At 57.7% G+C, this 27,965-nt stretch overlaps 1 protein-coding gene and 1 long non-coding RNA gene across 2 annotated transcripts; one reads left to right on the top strand and one right to left on the bottom strand.

The window, feature by feature from the left end:
• On the top strand, positions 1-9,826 carry LOC112442619 (uncharacterized). The gene is made up of 3 exons (XR_003030809.2): positions 1-3,817; positions 5,075-6,100; positions 9,157-9,826. It is a non-coding gene; the product is annotated as an uncharacterized lncRNA (long non-coding RNA).
• DOC2B (double C2 domain beta) lies at positions 4,424-27,421 on the bottom strand. The gene is made up of 9 exons (XM_024980699.2): positions 26,874-27,421; positions 18,528-18,607; positions 15,674-15,748; positions 13,158-13,267; positions 12,889-13,015; positions 9,825-9,982; positions 5,884-5,965; positions 5,118-5,214; positions 4,424-4,592 (listed from the first exon to the last, which is right to left on the bottom strand). The coding sequence occupies exons 1-9, from the start codon at positions 27,244-27,246 to the stop codon at positions 4,456-4,458; spliced, it is 1,239 nt and encodes a 412-aa protein (XP_024836467.1). The 5' UTR covers positions 27,247-27,421; the 3' UTR covers positions 4,424-4,455.
• Positions 27,422-27,965: the final 544 nt, after the last annotated feature.

The following is a 27,965-nucleotide window of genomic DNA, read 5'->3' as shown; positions in this document are numbered from 1 at the left end:
GCCTCTACTCTCATGAAGGTTAGTGAGGGGAGAAAGGCATGAGCAAATACACAAGGCAACTTTGGTGGTAAGTGCCGTGAAGAAAAAGCAGGGTGATGCATGGAAAAGTGACTGAGGTTGTCAAGGCAGGCCTCACAAAGGGTGATGCTTGAGACTCAGACGATCAGACTGCATCAAGGCACCAGGCAGGTTTCTTTGTTTAAAATAATGCGATCTGACTCTGGTTAATGTAAGCAGAAAAGGAATGCACTGGGGAGGTATCAGGTACTTCAGAGAATGGACAGGAGACCTGGAAAATTAGGCCAGTACAGAGGTGGTTGCTAAGAGAGGCAATGACCAAAATCCATGCTTCAAGTGGCTCTTGTTAGGACCCAGCCACCACTGCTCTGGATACTCATCTTGAACCCTGGATCTGATGGCATGCCACCACCAGAGAGACCTCCAAACTGGACCTGATCATCGCAGACCACAGGCTGTTTACAGGTGAGCCGGCTTTAGCTCTCATCTCACAAGAATGCAAGTCCTCCTTGATCCAGTCCCCTGTCTCATATGCTCCCATCTACCTCTCTTCCCTTGCCCCACCCTGCCCCACTCCCACTAGTCTTAAAATTTCTGTCACACCAAGCCTGTCCCCACCTCTAGGGGCACTGGCTGGTCCCTCCACTTGGAACACTTCACGACTCCCAGAGTTCTCCGCTCTTCACCTCCTCCAAGGCTAAGCTCAAGAGTCACCTTCTCTAGAGGCCCAGCTCACCTTCCTATTTAAGCCCAACCTCCCCTGCCCACACGATTCCTTTATGCCCTTTTTTTTTTTTTTTTAATATTTTAACACACATTTACTGTTCATTGACCATCTTGCTGTGAATCTGCCCCTGGTGCCTAGACCAGTGGCTGGCCTTAGAGCTCACACCTGACAGCAGTTGGGCTAATGCTTTAGGGCTGGCAGAAGTCTTGGGAGGCATGAGTTGACTCCTGGTTCTGTCACGTAGCAGCTGTGATTGCGCACAAAAATTTTCCCCGTCTGTAAGAGTCCCTTGGACTGCAAGGAGATCCAACCAGTCCATTCTGAAGGAGATCAGCCCTGGGATTTCTTTGAAAGGAATGATGCTAAAGCTGAAACTCCAGTACTTTGGCCACCTCATGCAAAGAGTTGACTCATTGGAAAAGGCTCTGATGCTGGGAGGGATTGGGGGCAGGAGGAGAAGGGGACGACAGAGGATGAGATGGCTGGATGGCATCACCGACTCAATGGACGTGAGTCTCAGTGAACTCCGGGAGTTGGTGATGGACAGGGAGGCCTGGCATGCTGCGATTCACGGGGCTACAAAGAGTCAGACATGACTGAGCAACTGAACTGAATGGTGGGCATGTATCTCCAGTGGGCTCTTGGTGCAGAGTAAATGAGACAATGTGCAGAATAAGTCCCTGTTGCCAGAATCTCGTTCTTTCCTGCCCACCTATTCAGATCCATTAAGATGAGTCTCCCAAGCTCATATGATCGCAATGAATGTTTCCATTTACTTTGGACTATATGTCATTATAAATATTAACAAATAAGACTTAAAAAGGACACCTTCGGGTAAGTCGGACGAAAGTACAAAATTTGTGTGTGGGGGCTGCAGTTTCAGGACCGTTTCTGCAGTCGCCACATGATAGCAAAACGGTGGTAAGCAGTGCACGAGTCTGCGTCGAAGACAGCCAGAGTCCATGCATTGGGAGGTTCTGTCGGTTGGAAAAGGAACAAAGGGAGGACATGCACGGGCCGGGAGATGCAGTTCCTCGCTCTCGCCACTAGAGGTCAGGAGGTTACCGCCTCAGTTGGAAGACGGGCCCGTCGGGGATTGGCTAGTAGTGGTGGGCGGGGCGGAGACTAGGTAGGAGGGTGGGGGTGGAGATGGATGCCCCGTCCAGTAACCGCCTAGTTATTGACAGCTGACTTCGGAATGACTTTTTTTTGGCGTCAAATTCCCTGTTTTTGTGGGGCTGATAGAGCAGAGGAAAGCCAGTTTGGGGTCAAAGGCAGAGCTGATACCGCAGCTTCTCAAAGCACTTTGTCTCTAGCAGAGATACAAGCTGTAAGGGGTCCAGAACAGATCCAGGGTCCTAGGGAAGGTTCTGTCTCCCTGGAAGGCCTCCTGCCCAAGAGCCCAATCCTCGGCCTGGGCCAGCTGTCCGGAAGCCCCACCTCCAGCCTGACTGTCCCTGTGGTCCTCAGGGACCATTTTTCAGGACCAAGTCTGCACTTGCACAGCCCACGGCGTTGGAAGGCCTTGAACTAGGCGCCCGGTGTCCTGGGCTCTTATCCCAAGTGCGTCCTGAACAGGCCCCTTCTTCTTGCGGGTCCTTGGTTTCCCTGTGTGTCTAACAAGGAAGTTGTACTGGGTGAGGCTCTAGTATGCATCTAACTTGGCCATTCAGCATCTCCATGTGTTTACAGGGAGTCTGTGAAGCTCCTCTCTGAATGAGAGAGCCCCCCCAAAGGCAATACTAAGAAGACAGCCAGAGTTAACCCAGATGCAAGGCTCCTCAAAATCAGACTCTGCCTCTGAATCTGCTTCCTCATCTGTCAAATGGAGATGGCAGTTAAACCCATCTCCCAGGCCTGTGACGATTCATCAAGACACGGCCTGTAGAAGCCCTCACCATGCACCAAGCCTTCTCAGAGAGGCAAAAGCAAGACTCTGTGACCAGCCAAGGTTGCCAGGTACTGTGTGGGGTCTGGAGTCCTGTTTTCCCTGGAAAATGAAAACAGGCTGATGGGCACTTGGTGGGATTCATATCATCACCTGCCCCCAGGCCTCAGATGGTGATGTGCTTTGTGTCTGCAGCAGAGGGTCCAGCCCAGCGCCCTGTGAGCCCTGTACTAGCGTTGCTGTGGGTGTGGTGTCAGAGCTCTGGGCTGGGGGTGGGGCAGGGAACCTGGAAGGCCTCAGGCAGATCACTTTCCCTCTCTGAGCTGTGTTTTCCTTCAGTGCAGGGATGGGCTGAACACAGAAATTCCTGGTTTCTGCATTTGTTCATCCAGGGTTCCTGAAGGCCCCTTAGTCAGCAGGAAGAGGTGGGGGCTTCAGGCCTGGGCCCCAGAGTCTTGATGCCCTCAATCCCTTCCTGGAGACCCTGACCCAGGGTGCAGAGTGGCTCTCAGCTCCTGGAGGACAAAGCCAGCCGTTCCCAGAAACAAGGCCCTGGATGCTGCTGAGTACTGAGAGGGATCTCAGTAGGGAATGGATGCAGACGCAGCTGCGGGGGGCTCTCCGCTTTCCAACCCTGAACCCAGAAGGAAGAGCCTGGGATGGGGAGGGTGGAGGAAGGCAGGGAGCGGAGGGTGAGGACAAGGAGGCCTTTTGGTTTTTTTCATGCGAAGAAGTGACACACTCTTCCTGACCACAGCTGACCTGATCTTAAGCTGGGAACAACGAGAAGCAGGATCCATCCTCCAGCTTCCTCAGGAGAAAGATCAAAGGTGGGAGAGCTGGGTCTGAGAACTGAACTTGACCCTGCATCAACATCAGTTTAAGCCACTCCTCCCATGGCTACAAGCCCAGTTGGCCTGGCAGCTAGGGGTGGGATGGGGGAGGGCTGGGTGCCCCTGCCCCACTCCTAACAAAGCCTGCCTCTCCCCCCACCCTCCCGAGAGAGACCCTGGGTCCAGGCAGTTTCTCCCTGACCCAAATCATCTTTCCTCTCCAGGCCTTGGACACCGTTTCCAGTGCCCTTCCTCCTCTGTCTGCCTAGAGTCTCCACTCACTCTTCAAGGTCTTGCTGAAACATCACTTCCTCCAGGAAGCCCTCCCAGAGGAGTCCACAGAATGTGTAGGTGGGTCAGGCTGGCCTTGGCATTCCTTATACCCCTGTCGTAAGAGTTTGTTTGAGCTCCATAACTAGACGGGGACCTCCCTGAGGGCAGGCTCTGGGTCTCACTCTTCCCCAGGGGCCTGCAGAATCACTGAGTGAAGCCCTTGGCCTTCGCCCGTGTTCATGGGGAGCTCCAGGATCTTCACCAGACTCCTGGCTCTCGGGTGAATTTTTTCTACCCTCCCAGTTGCGCCAAAGTCAGAACCTCCTTTAGGGAATGGACTTTCTTCAGAGTCCTGTCCTACCCAAAAATCTCCTTCCCCACTGCCCCTCTCAGCCTGGGGTCCCCTCCAACTCACTGCTGACCTCTGTAGGGTCCTTGTCCTCTGGATGGCCCCATCCGCTTCCTCCGGGTGAGGACTGCGGTCCTCTTTTTCCACCCAGCCCTCTTGGGCCTCAGGGGGTGGAAAGCAGGCCCAGCTCACTGCCCCCACCATCCCTCAGAGGGGCTGCTGCGGCTCTGTGTCCAAGCAGGTGTCCTGGATCTCCCCCGACGTGGGGGCTGAGGCCCTGAGCAGCAGCGAGGAAGCCCAGGGCCAGGCCTGCGCTGGGCCAGGCGGCGGCGGGCGGGCGGGTGGGTGGGCGGGCGGGCGGGGCAGGTCAGTCGCTGAGCACGGCCCCCGGGAGCTCGTTGGTGAGTGTGTGCCAGCGCTCTATCCTCTTGTCCTTGTTCTTCAGGCAGTCAAACCAGTGCTTCAGGCGCTCTCCCTTGGCGTTGATGCCCAGAACCACGCCGCCTGCAGAGGGGAGCCCGGGCAGCCGGGATACTTGACCTATGACTCTCAGGGCCCCTCGGGAACAGTGCGCCCAACACCCTCCCAGACTCTGTGCTGCAAGGCTGGACTATCTACTCCACCCACCTGATGAGAGGGTGGACAGCGCTCTGACCACCACACGCTTAGACCCTCTTACTGCCCCCCACCCCCCCAATCAGGGCCAAGGATCCTATCCTGCCTTGCCTTTCCCCAGGACTGCAGCAGCACTGGGGGGCAGCTCCGCCGTGCACAGCCAGCCAGCTCACCAGGAAGCTGGGGCCACAGGGACTCAGAGTCCAGCCCAAAAGGGCTGACCATCATCTACCCTTTCCCCTGCTCTACCACACACTGCTACTGTGACCCCTGCCAGGCCTCTTTCCCTCTCTGGGCCTGTTTCTTTCTCTGTCACACAGGGTCAGGCTGCAACGTGGCTGTGGCCTGATTCAGGACTCTGTCTGCCCTAGGACCGGCATGTTGCTGAACAGCATTCCCATCATGGCCTCTCACCAATGAAATCGTTGGATTTTCCAATGTCGTAATCCCAGACGGTGATCTCCAGGGTCTTCTTGGCCAGGTCCCCATGCTTAATCTCATAACAGAATTCCTGGTGGCCAGAAGGGGAGTGTTAGGGCCAATGCCACAGGGCCTGGAAGTCGGCTGGTGGCCAGTGTGCAGTAGTTGCTGTGATGGATTCTCGCCCGTCTCACCCACTTCTGAGAGCCTGGCTGAGATCCTCAGGGGCCCCCTTCCCTCCGACCGCCTGCCCCTTGGTCACTGAAGCTGCCTTTTTCAAGATCCCTGAGAGGCTCCTTATCGCTAGGCGGCCTGGGCCGACTCTGCTGACCACTCCCTTCTTTGTGAAACCCTCTCTCCTGTCAGCTTCCAGGACCCTTCCACATCCGACCACCCCCTGGCAGCACCTCCTCGGCCTGAGGACCTGAGTCACTCAGGCTCCTCTCCCTCATCTCGCTCCTCTGAGCCCCTCTCCAGCTGCACCCACCTTCCTGGGGTCCTGAGTCCCCACATCCCCCATGGCTACAGAACTATCAATTCCATCCTCTGAAGAGGTTTGCAGGCCTCCCCTTGCTTCCGTCTGAACCTCAACCTGGTTCAGCCTGGCCTCACTTCTGCTCCCACGACTCCCCCACCTCACGGCTGGGGGCTCTCCTGTGGGCCCCTTCCCACGGTCCAGCTCCCACAGTGGCCCCTGGAAAACTCAGTCCCCCCAGGGGGGAGAGAGTGGCCTTCCTACGGCTCCCCCAGCCCCTCGTACCTCATTGAACTCTGGGTTCAGGGTTTTCTTCTTCACCGCCGTCTTGTGTTTGGATTTCTTGTCCACATCTGGCTTCAGGTATCTGGAATTACAACCAACCGATAGGCAGAGGGTGAGACAAGGCCGTGAGAACACACGGAGCCCCCAGGGCTTGGAAGCGCTTTCTCCCGGGAGAGAGACTTCTGTTCATTCGTGATGACCAGGTGACATGGCACAGGTGAGGGGTCAGTGTAGTGAGAGAAGCAGGTGGGTCATTCATCACCTGGACCTCTGTTCCCCGAGGAAAGGGGGTTTTCCTAATTTCTGGAAGTTTGAATTTTCACAAAGCTCACATTTCCCTCCAGAAAAACATTTTTAGCAGAGTTGGTCCCTTGCTAGAGCTTTCCTGTTTTTAATAGCAGATTATGGAGATGGAATGTGCATGCTATAAAATGCGTCTTTCTTAAGTGGATAACACAGTGGTTTTTAACCTAGTCCCTGGGGTGTGTCGCTGCTGCCTCACCGAAACTTTGGGAAGGAAAAAGGTCTTTTGGGCATGGGCAACAATGCTTCCTGCAGAGAAAAGAAATCCCTGCTTGCAGAGCAGCAGTCTTCATCTGGGGCAGAGAGAGGCGGAAGGACTTACCCAAGGTCACACAGCTGCCCAGCACAGGGCTGGCGCTCAGAAGCCAGGCTCTCTCATTTGCAAAGCTTCCCACCCTGTCCCCGCACCGACACTAGACTTTCTCTCACCCACCACCAGCTTCCTGGTGCCCAGCACCGGGTGGGATCAGCGAACATGGAAAGTGGTATCTCACTGTGGCTTTTCTGTACACTTAAAAAAAAAAGTTGTGATAGGTATTATGAAAGTCATACTGGTTCATTACAGAGACACTGGAAAATACATACTGACAAAAGCTGGGGGTGGGGAGAGAAATGAAGACATAGGTCTGCACAAAAACCCATTCTTTAGCAGCTTTATATAGCCATCAAAAATTGGAAGCAACCCCACCCTGGTGCACTTCAAGAGGAAGTGATCTGACAGAGGAGTATTCAGCAGTACAGACCTACAGACCGCACTCCGGGTGCACGTGCCACATGGCGGGCTCTCCAGAGCACTAGGTCATGTGGAAGAAGTGGGAGTTGCTATTGGAAGAAAGTCTGGAAAAGGCAAAACTATTGTGACAGAAAACAAATTAGCAGTTGCCTGGGGCACCTTTCCAGGGCCATAGTATGTGTGTCTTAATGGAGGTGGTGGTAACCAGACTGTATACATCAGTCCCACAGCAAAAGGGAGAAACCTCCTGGGTGTAAGTTATGCCTCAATAAAGATGAAGTTTTAAACAGGTGGGGGTTCCCATAAACCCCCACCCAGAGATGGTGAATTTCTTCAGCTCCTTACAAGCTTCCATGTATTTCCTGATTCACCTTTCTTTGCTTGTTTGGTTTGGGGGCGAGGAGGAAGGATGGGGGTCCTGGGCTGTGGGAGCATCTCCCAGCCCTGCCTTTGGAAGCCCCTGAAGGGAAGCTGTCCTGGGCTCCTCACGCCCTCAGCACTGCACAGCCGGTGCCCAGCTAGAGACCCTCACGCAACCCCAGCCAGAGGTCGTCCCCCGTCCTGCCCCCAGGCCTTTGTCTATGCTGTCTCCTGGAGGGAGGGCGGCCTGTGTGGGTGAGGAGCACAGCCTGGGTGCTCTGGGGCCCATCGGTGGCTGCCCCCCGCCCCCCATCAGGACCCCCTCCTGCCCTGGCTGCTGGGCTCCTGGAGTCCCCCTATCATTGCTGCCTTTCGTCTCTTCTGCACAGTGACTGCTGCTTGCCTGAGGCCTCTAGAAGACACCAGAGGGCTAGAGAAGGAAGGGGTTGCCCAGGGCAGCAGGGCAAGTTGCTCCGTGTTTCCTCAGCACCCCTGGGTGGGGGATGGAGAAGGTTACAGAAGGACCGCGTAGAAAGTTCCATGAGACCTAGCCCAGCCCTGGCACCCAGCAGTTACTCTGGACATGTGATGACTGTTAACCATCATCAGCCCCAGAAGACTGGACTTGGGGTCAGCTTCTAGCCTGGGGAGACTGAGACAGCTATCACCTGGGATGAAGTTCATAAAAAATAAGGATGTTGACAAAAGGCCTTGTTCCATCTAGCTCTGCCCTTCAACATCCTCTACCTGGCTCTTCCCTGTGGCCCCAGGTGCTCTGCTCAGAATCTCACACCTGTGCCTGCATCTCCCCTACTCTTAGCAAGGAGGAGACCCATGGTCCGTGAAGGGGCCTTTCAGAGATGGGAGCCCTGAGCAGCTGCCCCCTGCATGTCACCCGGGGAACTTGAATCAGATGGAGGTATTTCTAGGCCACTGGGAGCCTCCCTCTGATCCATGGGGCCACCCACAGAGCTGCCCTCTGAAAGGCCACCCTGACCCAGCCCATGGCTGGAGAGTGGTGCATGGCTGCAGTGGCCCAGTGACTCTCACGCCTGTGGCCGGGGGGTGAAGGTGCCCAGGTGCGGTGGACAGGCCCTGCCAGAGCTGCCCTTCCACTGTAGCTGGTGAGACCCTGCTTTCCGGATAACCCAGCCTGAGACCCTGGAATTCCTATCAACTTGGCAGGTGGGCACTGAGCCGATTTAAAAACTCGACACCACCCTGGCTTCAGATCCTATTTTCTTCCCTAGGGAAACTAGCATCACAGATACAAGTGGACGCACGTCCTCCCTTCCCAGAGACCATCCCTACAGGGTCACGCTGCGTGCTCCCCTCTATAGTCTGCTCTGGGCTTGGCACGCTTGGCATAGCTGTCCACATTAATCCACCCAGTCCTCGTTTATTCACTTCAACTGCATAGTACTCCTCTGTATGCAGACGCCACGCTTCATTCATCTCTCCCTCTGCTGATGAGCACTGGGCTGTCTCCAGCTTATGGCTATCTCAAGCAATGCAGCAAAACCAGCTTTCCACCGGGGCCTGGCTTTCTGGAGCCCATGGACCTGGCAGGGAAATGATGTGGCCACAGAGTGTACACATCTTCCCAGCTTACCCAGAGTCGCTTACTTTCTCTCCACTGGTTTTAAGAGTCTGTCTTCTGAGCTAGGACAGCATGTCCTCTCCCAGTGGTCTGTGACCCACTGGAAGTCAGTTTTGCTAGTGCTCGAGCTTGGGGCCCAACTCTTTTTTTTTAAACGGGAAACCAGTCAGTCTTTGTGATGGCCTCTGTCACCTGAGCCTCCTCGCTGTGCCCTGAGGACAGGACCGTCCCTGCTTCTTAACTATATCGTAACTCCTCTGTCCCTCTCCCTGAACAGAAACAGCTCCTTTCGGCTGGGCCAAATTCCTCCCCAAGTTCTAACCTTCAAGACATCCTCAAACAACGGTGAACTCAGACTAAGATCCATCTTTTGCTAGTGGAAAGCCCCAAAGCTCAGATGGTGCCCACCAACCACCTGTTTCACCCGTCTCCGAACGGCCACCAGCTCCTCTCTGGGCTCTGATCACAGCCTGTCCTGACCCAGGTTCACGGCTCTGGGGCCCCCGCGTTAGCATCCCCCCAGCACCACCAAGAGCCCCACCTGGCCGGCTGGATGGACCCTTAGCTGTGCCTGTGCCCACGTGTGCTCAGCCCTAAGTCCTGACGGAGCCCCTTCACTGCATCTCCCAGCCTCCTGTCCCTTCCTCCAATCTGCTCACAGCCCCTCCTGGGCCCCACAGTCACAGAGAGACCTGAACAAGCCATCGGGAGAGAACTGCTCTTTCTGCGTGGACTGGGCAGCCACTCAGCTTCTGTGGGCAACAGTTGCCTCATCTGAGAAACGGGTTTGGCCAGATTCAACCCATGGAGCACAGAAGACCCTGGTGGGCACAGCGCCCCCTGTGCTTCACACAGCCACTTGCTGCGCAATCTACTCATCGCAGCTGCTGCTCCTCCCGGGACCTAGAAGTGAGACGGTGGGTGAGGAGCGGGCCGCACACTCACGTTTTCACGTAGGGGTCTGAGTAGCCGTTGGCGTCCATGGCGGCCAGGTGGGCACAGCGCACGATGCCGACCAGCAGGCCCTGCTTCTGCGAGCTGTACTTGAGGGAGACGAGGATGCGGCCCCGCTCCTCCAGGGACTTGTCTTCCGTCTTGTCCACCTGTGGAGCGGGAGAGCCGTCACTCAGCTGTCCTTGCCCGCCCCTCCCGCAGCCGTGGGCCCAGGCCACGTGGAGCCCAGTGGGTGCTGGTGTGGGCGCGGGACGTGGTTCACTGGGACCCTGGCCCCTGGATCGTGCTTCCTGGAGCCTCAGGGTGTAGGAGGGCCCCATGGGGAGAATCTGGGAAAACAGTCCCACCCCAGGGGCAGCTAGGAGGTGGGTGGGGCAGGGCCCAGCACCTCCCCCTGGAGTCAGACCTCAAGTCTACATCTCACCGTGTGTCCTCGCTGCACCCCAGTCAGCACCCTGAGACCACTCCTCATCCTCCTGAGACCTCCCACTTCCAGCTGATGCTCATCCAGAACCCCTGTCCTCTACCTTCTGTCCACCCAGCCTGAGCCCTATGACCTCAGAGGGCCCCTTCTAGACATCTCTGCCAGGCTCATCTCACACTCAGTCTCTGGTCTTGACTATCCTCTGCTTGGCACTAAAGCAGCACCTCACATGGCCCCTCGTGGGCCGGGGCCATGCTTGCACCTCTGGAGATGGGAATCCTGTGGGGTGAAGGAAGGACCACTTTCTCCCTTCCCACACCCAGGGCCAGTTGATCACTGCATTCTCCCTGAGTGCAAACGCAGCCTTGGCCACTTCTCCACACAGTGCTCAGCCGGTCGGTACCCACGGGTCCGAGGGGGCAGGTGAGATTCAACCACCTGTCACTCAGGCCTTGGGCTTCGAGTGTGACAGCCTCACTAAACCATGACTCGTGTGCCAGTTGTGTGATGTGTGAAAATTAAACAGTATAATGAGCCGGGATATTTTCAGCTGTTTTTTTTTTTTACAGTGGGATATACTTTGGATGGTTTCACATAAAGACCATTGAACTGGGACATTGCTCAGTATTTATGAACAATGAATAAGGTTTACAAGGCTCTCTAAAATCTATGAGGTACCATCAAAATGAATCTTTACTGCCGAGTAATTATCCCAAATTGCACCCTTGTCAACTGTGGGTCTCTGAACTGGACCAACGAGATCCTGGCAAATTCAAGCGAGGCTCAGCAAGGCCTTGATCACGCCCCAGGCACAAGCATGTACACTCTCAAACACATCCCCTGTGCATGAAACAGGTGCTCATGCATGCATTCCACACTCTTGCACATACTGCTCACACACAATTCACATTCAGCACCACACAGGTGATTGTTTATATCAGGGATCAAAACTCAGGAACACAACTCCAGCAGGAGCTGATGTTGCCTTTTATAAGTGACATAGATCATTTGGAGAAACTGGGTCAGCTGCGGTTAGTGACTAATAATAACGCTTAAAAGGTTATCTCCATCGCACACATGCCTAGGAGTGGGAGAGAATGTGACCACAGAGTACAATTTGTTCAAGTTATGCAAAAATACAGAGCTGGGACCCTGGACGGGAGCTCTGACCTCAGGTTAATTGTTCCTGGCCTTGACCAGGCGAGGCTGCGCTGAGCAGGGCCCTAGGTGGGTACAGCACTCAGGGGATGACCCTTGGGCTCTGTCCTCTAGAGCTTTCCTGTTGCCCAGGCTTCTGGTGGGGAATTGTCCTGGGCAGAGGGAACTGTGTCCTCTGTGGGACTTCACCACGCAGTCCCTCAAGGTCCAGGTTTCTTTGGGGCCCAGACCTGGGACCTCCTGGCCAATCCCTCCCAGTCCTCTTGAACTGGGTGAAGGCAGGCAGGGGGAGGGGAGAGGGAAGGGGAGTGGGGAGGGGAACATTGCTCAGAGACTGGGAGGGCTCAGCTGCTGCAGACGGCTGGGGGCAAAATCGGTTCTGACACGTTCAAACAATTGCAATTTCTAGGAATTATTTTCTGTCTCCTCTGGGTATCTCACAGGCACCTCATGCCTAACACATTCCAGTTGAGGTCCAAGCATCCCCAGCTGCTCCTCCCATGGTCCCCTGCATCCCAGTGAATGACCCTTCATCCTCCCAGGCCCCACACCTAAGGATGCTGATCTTCAGCCCTTCTCCCGGCTCCTCTGCTGCCCTGCCCAGGTCCTATTCCCATTCCTCCCTCTGCACTTTGAGTTTCCCCACCCTGGCCCTCCACTCCCTCCCATCCTGAGGAGCCTGTTAAAATATCCTCAGATAGCTTGGCCCCCGCCTAGCATGCTCCTGTGGTCCATCTCATTCAGAGATAAAGCTGGAGTCCTCTCAGTCTCCCCAACCCCAACTCCTGCTCTCAGCTCCCAGGACCCCTTGCCCCCTGCTCCCTCTGCCCCACTCAGTTGGCCTCTTGCCTGTGCCTCCTACAGGCCGAGCACTTTTCCATGAAGGCTTTGCACCTGCGGCTCCCTCTGCCTGGGATATTCCCTGCTTGCCAGGTGAGCCTTCCCAGAGCACCCATCCAACCCATCGGCCCCTCTCATGCTTTCCTTCTCGGCCCTGATCCCTGCCGAATGTTCAATCCGTTTGGGTGGTTTATCTCATTTTTGGTCTGGCTCCTGTCCAAGCTTCATGAGGGCAGGGAGATTTATCTGTCTCCCCAGCACTTGCAGCCATGCCAGGCACAGAGTAGGTGCTCAATGAATGCTCTTGGGGGCTTGCCTGGTGCCCAGTGGTTAAGAATCCACCTGCCAATGCAGGGCACACAGGTTCCATCCCTGGTCCGGGAAGATTCCACATGCTGCGTGGCCTCTAAGCCCATGCGTCACAACTATTGAGCTCTGCATCAAGAGAAGCCACTGCAATGAGAAGCCTGTGCTGCTGCCACAAAGAGTAGCTGCCTATCACTGCAACTAGAGAAAGCCCTCACAGCAATGAAGGCCCAGCACAGCAAAAAATAAATAGATTAAAAAAAAAAATGCTCCTGGCCTTGCGCTCATGGCAGCGTGGGCCCTGGATGGCTCCAGAGCCTGACTCACCGGCAGCTGCTTCTCCAGGCAGATGCTGAATGTCTTGGTGTGGTTGGGCTTCAGCTTCTTCAGGGGCACCCTGGTCTCCCCGATGAACTCGTTGTGGCGGAATTTGTCCTCATCACACACGGAGATCCTGGAGGGCAAGGGGCCTCTCAGTTTGCTTCCAAAGTCAGGGAGGGTTTGCAAGTGGTGGGCAGGGGTGTGAGGGCAGGTCCAGTCCCATGGACAAGGCTGGGTTGGGTGGGGGAGCTCGTGGCCGGGGGGGTGTCACCCACCGCAGGGTCTTTCGGATCATGTCTTCGTCTGTGATCCCGTAGTAAGTGAGGGTCTCGTTCCACGTGGGGTTCAGAGTGTTTCGGAGAGTTTTCGTTCTGAGCTTATTCGCCTGGAGAGAGCAAAAATGAGCCTCTGAGCATCAAGGAGGGCAGTGGGCAGTGTAATGGCCCCATACACATCCCAATCCCCCAGAACCTAGCAAAGTGGGGGCATGAAAGTTGCTCATCGGCTGACTTTACAACAGAAAAGGGACTTCCCTGGCGGTCCAGTGATCAGAACTCTGAGCTTCCACTGCAGGGCACGTGAGTTCAATCCCTGGTCGGGGAACTAAGATCCCACATGCCATGGTGCAGGCCCTCCCCACTCCCCAGCCCCGCCAAAAAAAAAAAAAAATCTGTATACAACAGGCAGATGATCTAGGTGGGCCATGTCATCACCGGGCCCTTAAAAGTGGAAGAGGAAGGCGAGAGAGAGGCAGAGGGAGGTGTGACAAGGACAGAAGGTCAGAGAGGTGCCACCAGCTTTAAAGACAGAGGAAGGGGCCACAAGCCGGGCCAAAGGGGCGCCTCTGGAAGCTGGAGAGGAATGGGAAACAGCTTCTCTCCTGGAGCCTCCAGGATGGAAGGCAGACATGCTGCCAATCCATATTAGCCCAGTGGGACCCACACCCTGCGGAAATGGAAGGTAAGAGCTCCGTGGTGGTGTAACCCACCCAGTCGGCAGTAACTGGTTAGCACAGCCCTCGGAAAACACAGCTGGAGGGGCCTGCCTCCCAGGGGAGTGCCCAGGTGTGGTAGGGGAAGGCCTCTTCGGGACGTGTGGGCTGGGCCGCACGAGGCCTGCTGGAGGTCTGCTGTGGGACTGGCTTCTCTCCCGCAGTCTCCTTGCCTGGCCGGAAGGCACCTCCCCTTCTTCCCTGGCGCTTCCGGACACCTCGGGTCTTGAACTCCTTACCTGTCTTGTCCCCTTCAGGCTCTGCCCTCTGTGCCCAGTTCCCTTTGATGTCTGCCACACCAGCCCAGGCTCTGAGGTCATATGGCCCTGGGTTCAAGTCCCAGCTCCCCGACTTGCATAAGCTCTGTGGAACCCAGTGGGTTCCGTACCCTCTGCCAGGGCTCCAGGGCATAACGACCACCTCTCTCAGCTGGCTTTTCAGGCCCCTGTCTATAAGGAGACTGTGCTATATGAAACGCTGCCCTAACTCAGGGGTCAATCCTATGACAAGCCCCTAGGACTCGGCAGCAGGTACTGCCGACTTGAGGTCCTAGGAGTCTAGGGACGCTCGGTCACTGAGCCCCTTCCTGGGGCCGCGTGGCCCTGACAGGCCTGGGGATCACCCTGCCACCTCCACCCCAGCATGAAGATGCAAGGCTGCAGGAGGAGCCTGCTCCTCCAGGCATTGGAGGAGGGCCATTGTCCTTTTTCCCACAGCCCTGCCTTCCCTTCCAGGGTGACTCCCCTGGACGAGTGGGACCCCCAGACCTATATACTCATCCAGGGGGGTTGGGCCCCCAAAGGAACTCAGACCTCAGCAGCCTGTGGCTCCTCAGCCTGGGTGGCCACCTAGGGGCAGGGCCATCCCATTGTCCAGAGCAGTGGCCGGGAAGGCCCTCTGCCCAGGGTCCCGCCCCAGTTGCTGAGTTTTCCTGTGAGGTCACTCACGGGCCAGGAAGGAAGTTCTCAACTATGGCTTCTGAGAAAGAGGCCGGGATAAGAACACCAGCCACCAGGCTCTGCTGCTCAAGCTCTCGTGTCCTGTGTCCCCTGTCCCTCCATTTCTGCCTTGCTCTCTGTTTGGAATCACAGCTGCTGGACTCCCGTTGAGCGCCCCCGGCATGGAGTCTGCCCACCTCACGCCTTGCGATGTCTGTGAGTTCCCAAGGCCAAGGAAGGACCCACTTCTGGAAAGACCTTTCTTCCCATGAAATTACAAAGGAAACTGCACTCAACTGTAAGCTGTATGAAAGAAGTCTAATCAAGTTCTGATCTTCCTGTGCCGAGGTCCAGCTGATGCTTTTGTTAATAGCTAATTTAAGAAAAAAAATTTCTTTTCTTCTCTCATAGATGCACCTATTGGCCTGGTCTGCTTGTCAGATCATCTGGTGCAGGAACAAGTGTTCTGTAGTCAAATAATCTGGGCAGATGCTGACCATTCCAGCCCCCTTGAGGAGCATCACAGAGCCGCCCACCAGGGCATTAAAGGCTCTGATAAGTCCGGCAGTAAAGAAACTGGTTTAATAATGTTTCCTGAAGTTACTTGGTCACAGAACCCCTTGTTTGCACATAGTATTAATGTCCAGTTGAGGATGTTTCTTATAAAATGCTGGCCTGGAAATTCCCTGGCAGAGTTTCCCCAACTCAGCAGGCAGGTGGTGCTGACTAGAGGTCCCCTGGGAGGCCTAGAGGGTGTGGGGCTGAGTGGGTGTGGGAGCTGGGGGCTCCCTGGGTGCCCCAAGTCCAGCCTGGGCTCCAAGCGGGCATAGCTGGTCAGCGGGCCCAGAGCAGGTCCTCTTACCTTACTGGCTCCTGGCAGCAGGTGCAGCTTGACGTATGGGTCTGCCAGCCCATTGTGGTCCATCGGCTTCAGGCCCTGGGCAGAGGAGAACAGCAAAGGGTGTAAGTGGGGGCTTGGGGACACAGAGCAGCCAGGGCCTCCAGGCACCTGGGGCAGCAGGTCCCAGCAGGCCCCTGGACCTCCCGGCTGGGTCCACTCATGACCCTCTTCACAGAAGCACCCCTGCCCCGTACCCCCAGGATGGGGGAGCAAGGATGGCTCAGCACCGGTGCAATTCCTGCCCTCCACTCCCCCCAAATGTCTGATTCTGTGTAGATGACCCAGGGCATCTTTGTCAGATCGCCTCTTTCTCGTTGTCGTCTCCTTGTCATGGAGGCCAGTGACTCACCTTTCTCTAAATGAGGCCCCCGTTATCCTGCTGTGGTCAGATCCTTCCTTCTTCCTGAACCATCTCCCCTTGCTTCCCAAGCCCTGCGACTTTCCTCACTGACCCTAAGTCCTCGTGAGCCCCTGTCCACCCATCCACACGCCTCCCTCTGCAGCCACGGGAGAACGTTATATGTCCTGGAGACCAGGCTCCGTTTCTCTCTGGCTTGGCCACAGGGTTCTGCCTGTGTCCCCGGAGGCCACACAAGCTGGCCGGCTGTGCAGAGTCCCTCTGCAAGAGGGCACCCCTCACTCACTCTCGACCACCATCAAGTGTGCACAGCCAGGGAGCCCACGGAACCACAGAGAGGTGCCCAGCTGACCTCATGCCTGCTCCTTTTTCTGGAAACTCTCTCCTGGGATGGCTCACGGGGATGCAGGGAGGCAGTGGTGACATGTGCGGGGTGGAGGTGACATCCCCATGACCTCATCCAAAGAAGAACCACAAGCTCACCAGCCTGATCCTCCACCTCCCAGGGGAGCTGAGGCCCTTCTCCCCACTCCCCACCTTGGTTTAGAGGAGCCCGCGGGTAGGGGCTGAGATCTGATGTCGGGGCTTCCAACTTCTAACCAGCACTGCCTGGTTACCAGGAAGGGGCCCACAGGTTTTAGCACCAGGATGGCCGGGGTTCAGGTCCAGCTCGGGCACCTAGCAGTTGGGTAAGTGATGAGGCCTCTGCCTCCTGAGCCTCAGTTTTATCATCCGTAAAAGGGGTTACAATCCCAAGGTGGTTGTGAGAGTCAAGGAGGCAACACTGTAGCAGGGCCTGCTGCGGGGGCATTTGCCCCGCTTCCAGTCTGTGCTAGACCCTCTGAGGATGCCAGAGAAGTGGCTCAGGGTTGGGTGGAGCATCTGAGCTGGGCGCAGAGCTGCCTGGGCTCCAGCTCTGTCCTGCCCCGTAGGGCTGACTCCAGGACGAGGCTTGGCTGGGCGGCTCTGTGTATACCATGGCAGAGGCGACCCTGCCCAATACACACCTCTTAACCTTTCCCACAAAGTTGGAACTTCCCAGTTCTGCTGTGGGTGGGTGTGTCCTCCAGGACAGCATTAGGTACTAAGCACTCACTCATTTAATGCTCACAACAATCACACAGGTGGGGACGATTAACCCTATTTTACAGATGAGCAAACTGAGGCCACTCTACCCACTTACAGAAAGAGTGCCCGAGCTAGGGTCCACTGCTGGGGCATCTGGTGTCCTCTGTGAGACACCCAAGGGGTGCCCCCTGTCAGCCTCAGCCTTCCTATCCCCTGGGGCCCCTCCCCACACCCCAGCCCACCCCAGCCCCTCCCACACCTGCACCACCTCCTGCCCAGCAGAGGGTGAACTGGAGATTGGGGGGCTGCCATGGCTCCCCCATTGCCAATGCCGTGAGTGGAGCAACCCTAAGTGGACACACACATATACACACACCACAGTACACCCACGCAGCCCCTCGAGAGCCCAGTAGAGACAGCGGGGCACACAGCACGGGGGGGCCAGTGTCTGCACGGGTTAGGGAGGAGGGCTGGCTCTGCCAGAGCAGTCTGGCAGCCAGTGCCCTTTCCCAGCCTCCAGGCCTGGACAACCTCTATCTACACAGCTGGGTGGAGGGCGAAGGGAAGGGTCTGCCCGGGCGTGCATCCTGCCCTCCACCTTGGCACGCCACCGCTGGAGTGGCCCCTGGAGGAGAGGGTGGGGAGGCGATGGCGTGGGTCGACTGGGGACACTACTCACCCCAGCATGGTGGCCCAGGCCCGGAGGGGCACAGCTGGGGCAAAGCAGGTGGCCGGCCCCTCTGGACGGGCAAGAGTCACAGGTAGGGTCGGAGGAGGGGAGAGAAGCTGGCAGGCTGGGGGCTGGTGGTGGGGCTGGGCCCAGGCAGCAATGCCGGAGGCTCCTCGCTTGGAGCCGGGCCCAGGCCCTTCCACCGCTCTACCAGGAGGCTCTACCAGGCGGCACAGCCGCCCTTACCTTGCGGGAGAACATCAGCCTGGGCACCTTCCTCCCAGCGGGGAGCGATGCGGTGGGGACGAAGGGAACAGCGTGGCTAAGACCAGAGTTGACGGGGGCCAGCCCAGGACAGGGGACCATGGGGCTCAGATACCCAGCACCCCCGCCCAGAGAGCAAGCTCAGGCCCATGTGACCAGAGCCTCCCCAGGGAGGTGGGAGGCCCAGGTGCTGGGAACCTTGGGCCGGAGGCGTCCACGTCCAACCCCTCCTCTTCGCCCGCAGGACGGGCCTACCAGCACCCCGCCTGCCCTTCCCTCCCTGACAGCTCCCCAGTTGTGGCCGCCTTAGGCCCCTACAGGCTACCCTTCCACCCTCCTCCTCTCATCTCTCCGGCTTCTCGGTTCTACTCTTTTCCTGCAGGGGAGGCAGCAGCATCTTAGGAGTAACTGGGCTGAGCACTGCCTCCTCGCCCCGCGCCCGCCAGTGGGCCTACCTTGGCCTTGGCGATGGTGCAGTGCAGGGCGTTGTTCTCCTGGTCGTAGAGCAGGCTGAAGTCCAGCGTGCCCAGGGCGGCTGCGGACAAGGAGGGCTCAGGTCACCCCGGGGCCACACAGGGGAGAAGCGTCACCCAGCCCTGTGTAGTCGGACGAGGTGTCAGGGTGTCCATGCCGACTGCCACCGACTGGGCACCTACTACCTGTCCAGCCCCTCCCACCCTGGGAAGGAGCTCAGGGGGGTTAGGCCCATCACTCCCCAGATGCCGTTGAGTGGTGGCCTCTGACCCCTGCATCATGCCTCGTGGCCTGTAGCTGGTGTAGGGTGTGGCCATGTGTGCCGGGCACGCGGCTAAAGGGGTTCCTGTCGTCCTGGTGCGACTGCCGGCCTAGGCTCCACACCTCGGCTCCCCTTGGCCTGTTGTCTGTCCTAAGATCGTGCGAGGAGGCAGAGGGGTCAGGCTCTGGGTGCCTGCAGGCCTGGGCCCAGCCGACCAGCTGGTCCACTCACCGCCCCCTCTAGCGGCACTCGGGGCTGCGGCCCCCGGTCTCTCCAGGCCCTTAGGGGCCCTGGGCAGGCTACGAGGAGTGAGCTGGGCCCTCATGGTGCCACCCTGGCCGCTGAAAAAGCAGAGAGGGATTCCCAAGGGCCGGGCAGAGGGTGTGGCAGTGACTGGATGCAGCTGCCGCCCTCAGGCACCATCACACACAGCAGCTGTGGCCTTTCATGCCTCTGTGGCTCCCGGTATAAAGGCGGGGGTGGTGGGTGAGGGCGGACCTCAGGGGCAAGTCTCCCTCGCGAGACACACATTCACAGGATGTCTTTAGAGGCCCAGACCCTGCTTGCTGGTCAACTGGCTTCCCATTCATTCACTCATTACCAAGTGTTCACAACATGCTAGGCTCTAGGAATGAAGAGGGGTTTCCCTGGTGGCTCAGTGGTAAAGAATCTGCCTGCCAATGCAGGAGACGTGGGTTCGATCCCTGGGTTGGAAAGATCCCCTGGAGAAGGAAAGGGAAACCCACTCCAGTATTCTTGCCTGGAAAATTTCATGGACAGAGGATCCTGGTGGGCTACAGTCCACAGGGTCACAGAGTCAGACATGACTGAGTATGCACACACACACATACACACACAGGAAAGAAGATATCAAAACGCAGGTTCCTGCTCCAAGGAAAGCACAGCTTAACAGGAGGAATGGAAGAGAAGGATTTGCCACAGCAAAGTCTGGTGGGGCAGGATTGATGGAGGAGGCCTGAACTTGATGTGAACTGGGGCCATCAGAGAAGGCTTCCTGGAGGAAGTGACCCTTCACTTGAGCCATGCAAGATGAGTAGGAGTTGGCCAGTGCAGAGTGGGGCTGGGAGAAGGGGCATTTCAACCACAGGACCACCCAGAGGGCAGGGTGCTGGGTGGTTGGAGTCATGCTAGGGGGAGGCCAGGGTTGCCCAGTGTGGGTCGAGAGCAAACCACAGCCTGCTGGCCAAGTCCAGCCACTATTTGTCTTGCATCTCTGCTCCTAACACAGGGTCAGGCACCCCGCTCAGCGTCTCTGTTGTTGCCTGGCGGGGGCACCTGTAGAGTGTGTGACCTCTGAGGTCTGACCCTGGGTTCAAACCCTGGCTCTGCACTTCCTTGCTCTGTGACCTTAGCATATCTAGTCTCTCTGTGCCTCAGTTTCCTCATCTGCAAAATGGAAACACAACAGCATCCACCTCACGGCATGCCTGGGGTGCGGAAAGTACTCAGTAGATAATTATAGAAGAAGCAGATCCATTTAGGTGATGTTTCTAGATAAGCGTACTTGCCCCTCTGAGACACCTCCTGGAATGAACTCGTTCTGAACTGGATCGCTCCCCTCCCAGCCCTTGTGAGCAGAATACACAAACGGTCACTTAAGACTTTTCGGAACAACCTGAGTCATTGCTATGACTTCAGCTAACTGTGCCCTGTGTCCAAGTCCCAGCCCGGGCACTGAAGGGTGTGTGAGACGAGTCCTTCACCAGGCGATCCCGGGTGGCCACTCTTTGTGAGGTTTTCTTGACGTTTTTTCTGCCTCCTCTCTTGACATCCGCTTGAAACTCCTGTTATGTTAAAGTACTTGCCCCTGGTTGCATAGGCAGCTCTGCCTCCTGGTCACTGGTTACTTGGGTCTTCTATGAAACCAGGTGAGAATAGTTGTTAAAATTGTGTCTAAACTCAAAGTCAACAGGCCTTAGGTGGAGCCAAGAGTCCTTTTCCCCGAGCGGGGGAAGCATGCTTTAGTCCTGGCCTATTGGGTTTCCCAGGTGTCTCAGCAGTAAACAATTTACCTGAAATCCAGGAGAAGCAGGTTTGACCCCTGCAGATTTTACTGGAGAAAGAAATGGCAATCCACTCCAGTATTCTTGCCTGGAGAATCCCATGGACAGAAGAGCCTGGCGGGTTGCAGTCCACGGGGTCGCAAGGAGTCGGACGTGACTGAGCACGCATCTGGCCTATTGCTGCCTGCTTGCTAGGATGCCTCCGTGCCAGCGGGCAGGTGAGGGTGCTCTAAGGGTGGGATCTATCACCTCGCCTGCAACAACAGCCACAGGCCCAGGCTTCCCCAGGCTTTTGCAGTAACAGCCTTTAAAGCTCTTGGCTTTGCAAGACAGTGAATCAGCCTACCGTTCTGTTCAGGCCTAACTTGCGGCTTGTGCCTCCAGACGTTAGCCTCCGGAGGGCAGGGACCACGCCTCTGACACCAGCAATGAGCAGATGTTCAATTCACAAGGCTGGTCTATCCAAACTAACTCGCTCGCCGGCTGCTCACTCGAGCAGAGATGTGTGATGCTCATGTATTAAAACATACAGTTCCACACAACATTGTAAAGCAATTATCCTCCAATTAAAAGAAAAGAATGGCAACCACAAAATCCACACAGTTCACAATCTCTGCCCAGTTCCTCATCCCAGAGAAGGACAAGGCAGCCGACAGAGCCCCCACTGGGAAATTCAGCTCCAGGCAGGGAGAGGGGTCCCTTCCACTGGATTTACAGACACCTGTGTTTGGGGGGGCGGTGCTGACACTGCTCAATAAAACCGATAGCTGTTATCACTGCCCGGGAAGGAACAGCAAGCCCAGTGCTGCTCCAGGACGAGATTGGTGGATTTCTTTAGATGCCAGTGCAAGTTTTAGAAGAAATAATAGTTTAGAAATAGAAGCTCAGTCGCCATTTTTAGAGACTTGCTGGTGGTGGAGCTCTCTTAGAGAGCTCTTTATTACCTATTTGGAGAAATGAGGCTCAGAGAGGGGAGGTGATCTGGCCAGGGTGGCACAGCAGAGCTGGATGTAGGATCCAGGCCTCTTCACTTCCATCCCCATCGCTCCTTCCTGCCTTAAAGCCTAGTGGCTTCCAGTATTTTCTGTCTGCTACTTTGTTAAGCTGAACTCTTGAGAGGATGGGGCAGAAAAACAAAAGAGGGATAAACAGAATTGCTCCTGGGGTTGGGGAGGGCTGGTCTGCCACCCGAGAGGGGCCTCTGAGTTGAAAGGCCGCCTGGGCTTGTGGCAGGTGAAGGTGCTTGTCCCTGTGAGCCACAAGGTCCTGCCCTCCAGCCACTCAAATCACACGTCCTGGCTAAAGTTTACATTCTTGGATAAATTATGAGACTTGGTCACTAATGGGCCTCTGAGAGTTGTCACCCGCTTGTTGATAATTATAGAGCTTTAATGGGGCTAATTCAGAGAAAATCAAGCTCAGCTCCTGTCAGTTCCTCTAAGGCAGAACATCCCTCTGCTTGGCTGATGGAGACTGACAGCATCATTTTGACCTTGGTTTGCACCTGGACTTTCCTCACCCATACACCCTTGGGAATAGGAAATTGGCCCTCGATTTCTCTTTTTAAGAAAAATGTCATCCTCTCAAATAGTTTAAAAAAAAAAAAAAAAAAACAACCACCATGGCAAGAACCACAGAAAATGATCAAGTCTGAGTTGAAAGGATTTCCTAGTTGGGGAAACTGAGGCACTGACCAGACGCTGCAGGGGGAACAAAGAGGAATGAGCCATAGATTTTATGGTCCTGCTTACCAGGTGCTCAAGGTAGAGGGCGAGGACTTTTATAAACCTACTCATGAGCTTCTCTGGTGGTCCAGTAGTTAGGAATCTGCCTGTCAATGCAGGGGACACGGGTTCAATCCCTGGTCCGGGAAGATGCCACATGCTGTAGGGCAACTAGGCCCATGCGTCACAACTGCTGAAGCCTGCGCACCAAGAGATGCCTCCCCAATGAGAAGCCCGTGCACGGGACTAGAGAGTAGCCCCCACTTGCGGCAACTGGAGAAAGCCTGCCTGCAGCAACAAAGACCCAGCACAGCCAAAAATACATAAAAATAAAATTACCCCCACCCAAATATACATAAACCTATTCATTCCCCTACTTTACACAGTCCAAAGGTTCTCCTCTGCCTCCTGGACTCTGCCAACCTCCCTGGTGTGGCATTCAGGCCCTCTGTGATATGACCACTTGGGCTTCATCATCCTCTTTTTCCCTTGCTCCAGCCACTGGACTCTTCCTCCTTCCACTCGGCCAGCCTGCGTTCTCCCTCCTCCCACTGCACCCTCTTTGTGGGAGAGCTCCTTGCAAGCCAGCGCTTCCCATTTGGGTTCCTGACTCGTCACTGCTGGGTTATTTGTGTGTCTCCATTTCCATGAACTTCCTGATGGCAGAGATTGCGTCTCAGGCACTCTGCAACCTCCATGCTCGGCAGAGTGCCGGACACCTAGTTGGTCCCGAGAGGCTGAGTGTGTGGAAATACGGGCCAGGTAGAATATGACAGGGCCCTAAGGAAGGGGAATCACAGCAAGCAGGGACAGGGAAATGATTCCAGCTGAGGGCCTTCTGGGCCAGCCTAACAGTGATTCCTCCTCTCCATCATTGCTTCAAGGCCTCTGTGGCCATTAGTCCTGACTCAGCCCTGGATGAATCATGCAGGGGCCAGTGTAAGCGTGACCATGAGATGCGACTCTGGCCCAAGAGACAGAAGGACAGATTTCCTGGGGAGAGGTCTCCTCGCTTTTAAACTGAAACATGGGAGTAGAAACTCATCAAATTTAGGATCTTACTGTTATATGAGGGAGGTCAGCCTAAGACGAAAAGGTGGGACTTCCCTGGTGGCTCAGCGTCCACCAGCCAACATAGGAGACACGGGTTTGATCCCTGATCGGGGAATTTCCCATATGCCTTGGAGTAACTAAGCCCTTGCACCACAGCTCTAGAGCCCAGGAGCGGCAACTCCTGAAGCCGGTGCACCCTAGAGTCTGTGCTCCACAGCAAAAGAAGCCACCGCAATGAGAAGTCTGTGCACTGCAGCTAGAGAGGAGCCCCTGCTCGCCACAACTAGAGCCCGTGCAGCAGCGAAGACTCAGCACAGCCAGAAAATAAATAAATAAAACTTAAAGAAAAGAAGAAAAGGACGTGGTCGAGTGGAGAAAGACAGAACCATTGCCGCTGATACTGCTGCTGAGCGGCGGCGTGAATCTGCCCCAGTGTCACACGGCCTCAACAGTCCTCACTGTTTGAGGCACTCTGAATTTTCTGTTACCTAGAAACCCCAAAGCATTCTAGTCATTACGGCTTTGAAGGATGGTCTGAGTTTCCACAGGTGGAGACTGGGTGGGAGAGCATCGCAGGCAGGGGAGTAGCATGTGTGGAGGTTGGGGGGGCATAGGACCATTGGAAGGGCAGCAAGCAGCGGAGTCCAGCTTAGCCAGGCCGCTCTGTGGGTCACTGGGAGGCCGCGGGCACAAGGGACACCTCTAACTATAACATTTCTGCATCTTCTCCCTGTTAACGCTCCTCTATTAGATCAGTGGGGAGCCTGTCGATTTTGCGCTTGTGCCTTGCGGTGACTTAATCAAGGATGGGCTTTAAAGAGAAGGGGAAAAAAGGCTGAATAAGTAAACAGCACTTCACTCCCGGTCTTGGACAACAGAGCAACCGTCCTAATTTCTTTTTGTTAGAACAGAGATAATCCAATAATTAGGGCAGCAGATAGCATAACCCTGGCTAAAGCCGTAATGAACCATCTGGCTTGAATCATTTAGGCTTATTGTAGGGATCTGGTTGTCAGAGCTGAGAGGGAGGTGAGGCCTGGGCTACTGAGTAGAGAATGGCTCCACCCTAGAACCTGGCCCCCCAGCCCCAGAACCTAGATGTGCTCTCAAGGTGGGATGTTTGGCCACTGATGGGGTCTAAGCCCAGGACAGTGGCCCCTTGAAGGGAATGAGGGGGCTCAAGCTGGCCCTGGCTTGGTGACACACCCTTCTCCTTGGCTCTCTGCAGCAGAGTGCCCTGGTGGCATGGGTGTGGCCAACCCACGGCTTCAGGCTGGCAAGGCTGTGTCCGACTGCCCCACACTGCTGACCCCAAGTGCGTCTGTCTCCTGCTAGGACAATGAGCTCTGGGTCCGGGGCCCCAGCCCCATTCCCTCTCTGCTGTGAAGACAGTGCTCTGTGAAGGACTTCTGAGTTGATGGACTGAAGATGGGGCAACCGGCTCGTGTCTTGCACTTTCTGCTCCCCTCCTTGCCTGTGGGTTCAGGGACAGCCAAAAGAAACAGCCTGATTTCTCACCTCTTAGCTGTATGTCTCCGGAGGGCCCGGGTGGCACCAGGAGAGCCTGAAGCTCGAGTGGAAGCCCTGCCCTGCTCGCCTGCTCCCCTGGCGTAGCAGGAAAGATGCTGGAAATGGGAACAAGTGGCCCACCCCTTCTTCTGGAGCCAGGGAAGATTCAGGGCATGCAAAGGGGTGACTTCGGTCTCCGCCTGCCCAGAGGCACAGCAAGTGAGGGGGTGCACCTGGCCCAAGGTGCCAGGAACTGGGGGTAGGGAAGATCCAGGGCACAGCCTGGAGGGCAATAAACTCTCCCGACCCAGTTTCCCCAGTCTGGCAGGAAAATGGAGGAAGAGGACTGCTCCTCATCCCCATGCCCCTGGGCTGGCAGGGCCTCCACATGCCAGGCTCTGGCCGGAGGGCTGTGGTCCAGGCCCGGGAGCGTGCAGAGCCGGCAGCTTTCCATCACAGGCCAGGCTCCGACCCACTGGACTCAGGGCTGGCAGGCCTCCCCCTTACTCTCCTCCCGGGCATCCCTGGGTAGGGTGACGACAGGTCTGGCCCCACCGCTTCCCGCTGAGGTGCTGGTAACTGTCAGCTTGCAGAGGCACATTTTATGTTGGGGAAACTCCAGACCCCCAGGCTGAGGCCCATGGGGGCACCCGAGCCAGGCGCAGCCGCCGTCGCTGCGCTGCGTGGGGGATGGGACCCGGCGAGCCTCGGCGAAGTGGGCGAGCGACCCCTGCCCGGAGAAAAGTCCACACCTCCCGCAGGACCGGCGTTGGACTCGGGTTTTCTAGCTCTGAGAGTGACGCGGCAGGGGCTACAGCCAGGCAGGGGCCTGGCGAGCAACGCTGCCTGCGTCCCCGGCCCCATCCCGCGTAAATCCACCCGGCGGCACCGCACGGCGACCTCGGCGTTCTCGGTTTCCCCTCCAGTCCCGGGGCGGGCGGGGCGGCCAGGGCGACCACCCTCGGAGCCCAGAAAGACGCCAGGAGCACCAGCCAGCCGGGCGTCGGCCCCGGGGGCCCCGGAGCTTGCCTATTCCCTGGGGCTCGGGGCTCCTGCCCGCAGCAGGAGGCTGGGGTGGGGGTGGGGGCCCTTACTGGCCGGGGAAGCGGGTGTAACAGGTGGGCGAAGGTCGGCGGCCCGGTCGAGCGCAGCGGCGGGACCAACGAACGTGGGAGGAGGAACCACCAAGGTTTTTCCAAAGGACAAGCGGGCCCCATGGTACCCTGGTCCTCGGCCCGTGCGCCAGTCAAGCCGCCGCGCTCTGCGGCCGCCGGCCCACCAGGGAGGCCGCCCGACTCCGGCCCCGGGGTCTCTCCGCCTTTCGCCCAGCCCGACCCTCGGCTGCGGGGCCGATCCGCCGCGTGCTCCGGGGCAGGGAGCGATCGAGCGGCTGGCAGCAACTGGTGTCTCCCCGGGGCGCAGCTCCGCCCTGCCAGGGAACAAAAGCCGCCGCCCACGCTGGGGCTCCCGGCGGGCGGGCCGAGAGGGGGCGCGGCGCGGGCTCCGGGGAGCCGGCCGCTGGAAATGGGACACCCCCAGGGGGCGCCCCCAAACTTCCCACCTCTCGGACCTGCTCGAGGGAGGGGCTGTGTGTGCTGGGAGCGCGGAGAGCGCACGGCGCGGCCGGGGACTGCCACCAGGTGGGGGGTGTGCCGGAGGGACCGAGACCGCAGGGGAGCCGAGTGCGGGCGAGGGCGGGAGCGCGAGCAGCCGCGCAGGGGAAGGGGCGAGGCAGCAGGCGGGTGGGAAACTCACTGCAGTCGTCGGACTCGTAGCCGTCGGCGTCCAGCTCTTCCTCGGGTGGCTTGGCGGGCGGCCGCCCCGGGCTGGGGGCCGGGCCGGGGCCGGGGCTGGAGCCGTAGGCTCCAAAGAGCTGATCGACATCCTCGTCGTCGTCGCGGGCGCCGTCGGAGGGGCTGCGGCGGCCAGCGCTGGCCGCCGCGGGGCGCGCGGGGGCGTCCGGGGGCGCCGCGGCGCGGGGCCCGGCGTCCGGGGGCAGGCCCCGCGGGAAGCGGGGGAAGTAGTCGGAGATCTGTTTGATGGGCCGGATGGGGCCGGGGCACACGTCGATGGCCATATGCTCCTGGATGCTGATGGTCGCCTTCTCCCCGCGCCGCCGGAGGGTCATGCAGGCAGCACGGCTCCGCCCGGGCGCGGCCCGGCCCGACCCGGCGCGGCCCCGGCCCGGGGGCGGCTCAGCAGGCCCGGCGGGGCGTGGCGGGGGCTGCGGGCATCGCCGGCGGCGCCCCCGGACGGCCCTGACGCGGCTGCTGCCTGCTCGGCGGCGGCCGGCGCGAGTGAGTGCCAGGGGCCGGCAGGCAGGGGGCGGGCCCAGCCCGCGTCACCGGCAGCCGCCGATCAGTGCGAGTGTGCGGGCGGCGCGGCGCGGAGCGAGCCGAGTGGCGCCGCACTCACTGGCACTCACACCGGCGCGCACGGCGGCCCGGGACCCTGCGCGCGCATTCGGCGGGCAGGGCCACTCGGCGCCTTCCACTCACGAGGCGCAGGACGGGCGCGGAGCAGAGCAGGGACCTGCAGGACGCACACCCGCACTTTCCCGCGCGTGCCCGCACTTCCTGGGCTCCGTTCACACAGAACAAACGCCGGTGCGCAAGGACACTTCCAGCGCACAGAAACGTGTGCAGAACTGGGCGGAAGCACCGACTGCTCACATCTGCAGGACACACGTACCCATAGAGAGTTGGCTGAAGCTACTGTGGTGCTGTACACCCCCTCAATACACACATATCCCTAACAGCATTCGTGGAGGCGGTCAGGGGACTCAGGGCACCCCTGTCCGCGGCACACCTAACAGCATATACAGACACGCCCCCAAAGTGATCAGGA

This window comes from Bos taurus, chromosome 19 (assembly GCF_002263795.3).
Source record: "Bos taurus isolate L1 Dominette 01449 registration number 42190680 breed Hereford chromosome 19, ARS-UCD2.0, whole genome shotgun sequence".
Taxonomy (NCBI): domain Eukaryota; kingdom Metazoa; phylum Chordata; class Mammalia; order Artiodactyla; family Bovidae; genus Bos; species Bos taurus.
This window is presented reverse-complemented; position numbering and strand designations above follow the sequence as displayed.

What these genes read in the sequence shown, in the direction of transcription:
- DOC2B (XM_024980699.2), bottom strand. Translation starts at nt 27,246, where the DNA reads ATGACCCTCCGGCGGCGCGGGGAGAAGGCGACCATCAGCATCCAGGAG. An exon ending in TGCTGCCAGGAGCCAGTAAG is followed by an intron (nt 13,268 to 15,673) that starts GTAAGAGGACCT and finishes TGCTCTCTCCAG; the next exon opens with GCGAATAAGCTCAGAACGAA. An exon ending in TGAACCCAGAGTTCAATGAG is followed by an intron (nt 5,215 to 5,883) that starts GTACGAGGGGCT and finishes TCTGGCCACCAG; the next exon opens with GAATTCTGTTATGAGATTAA.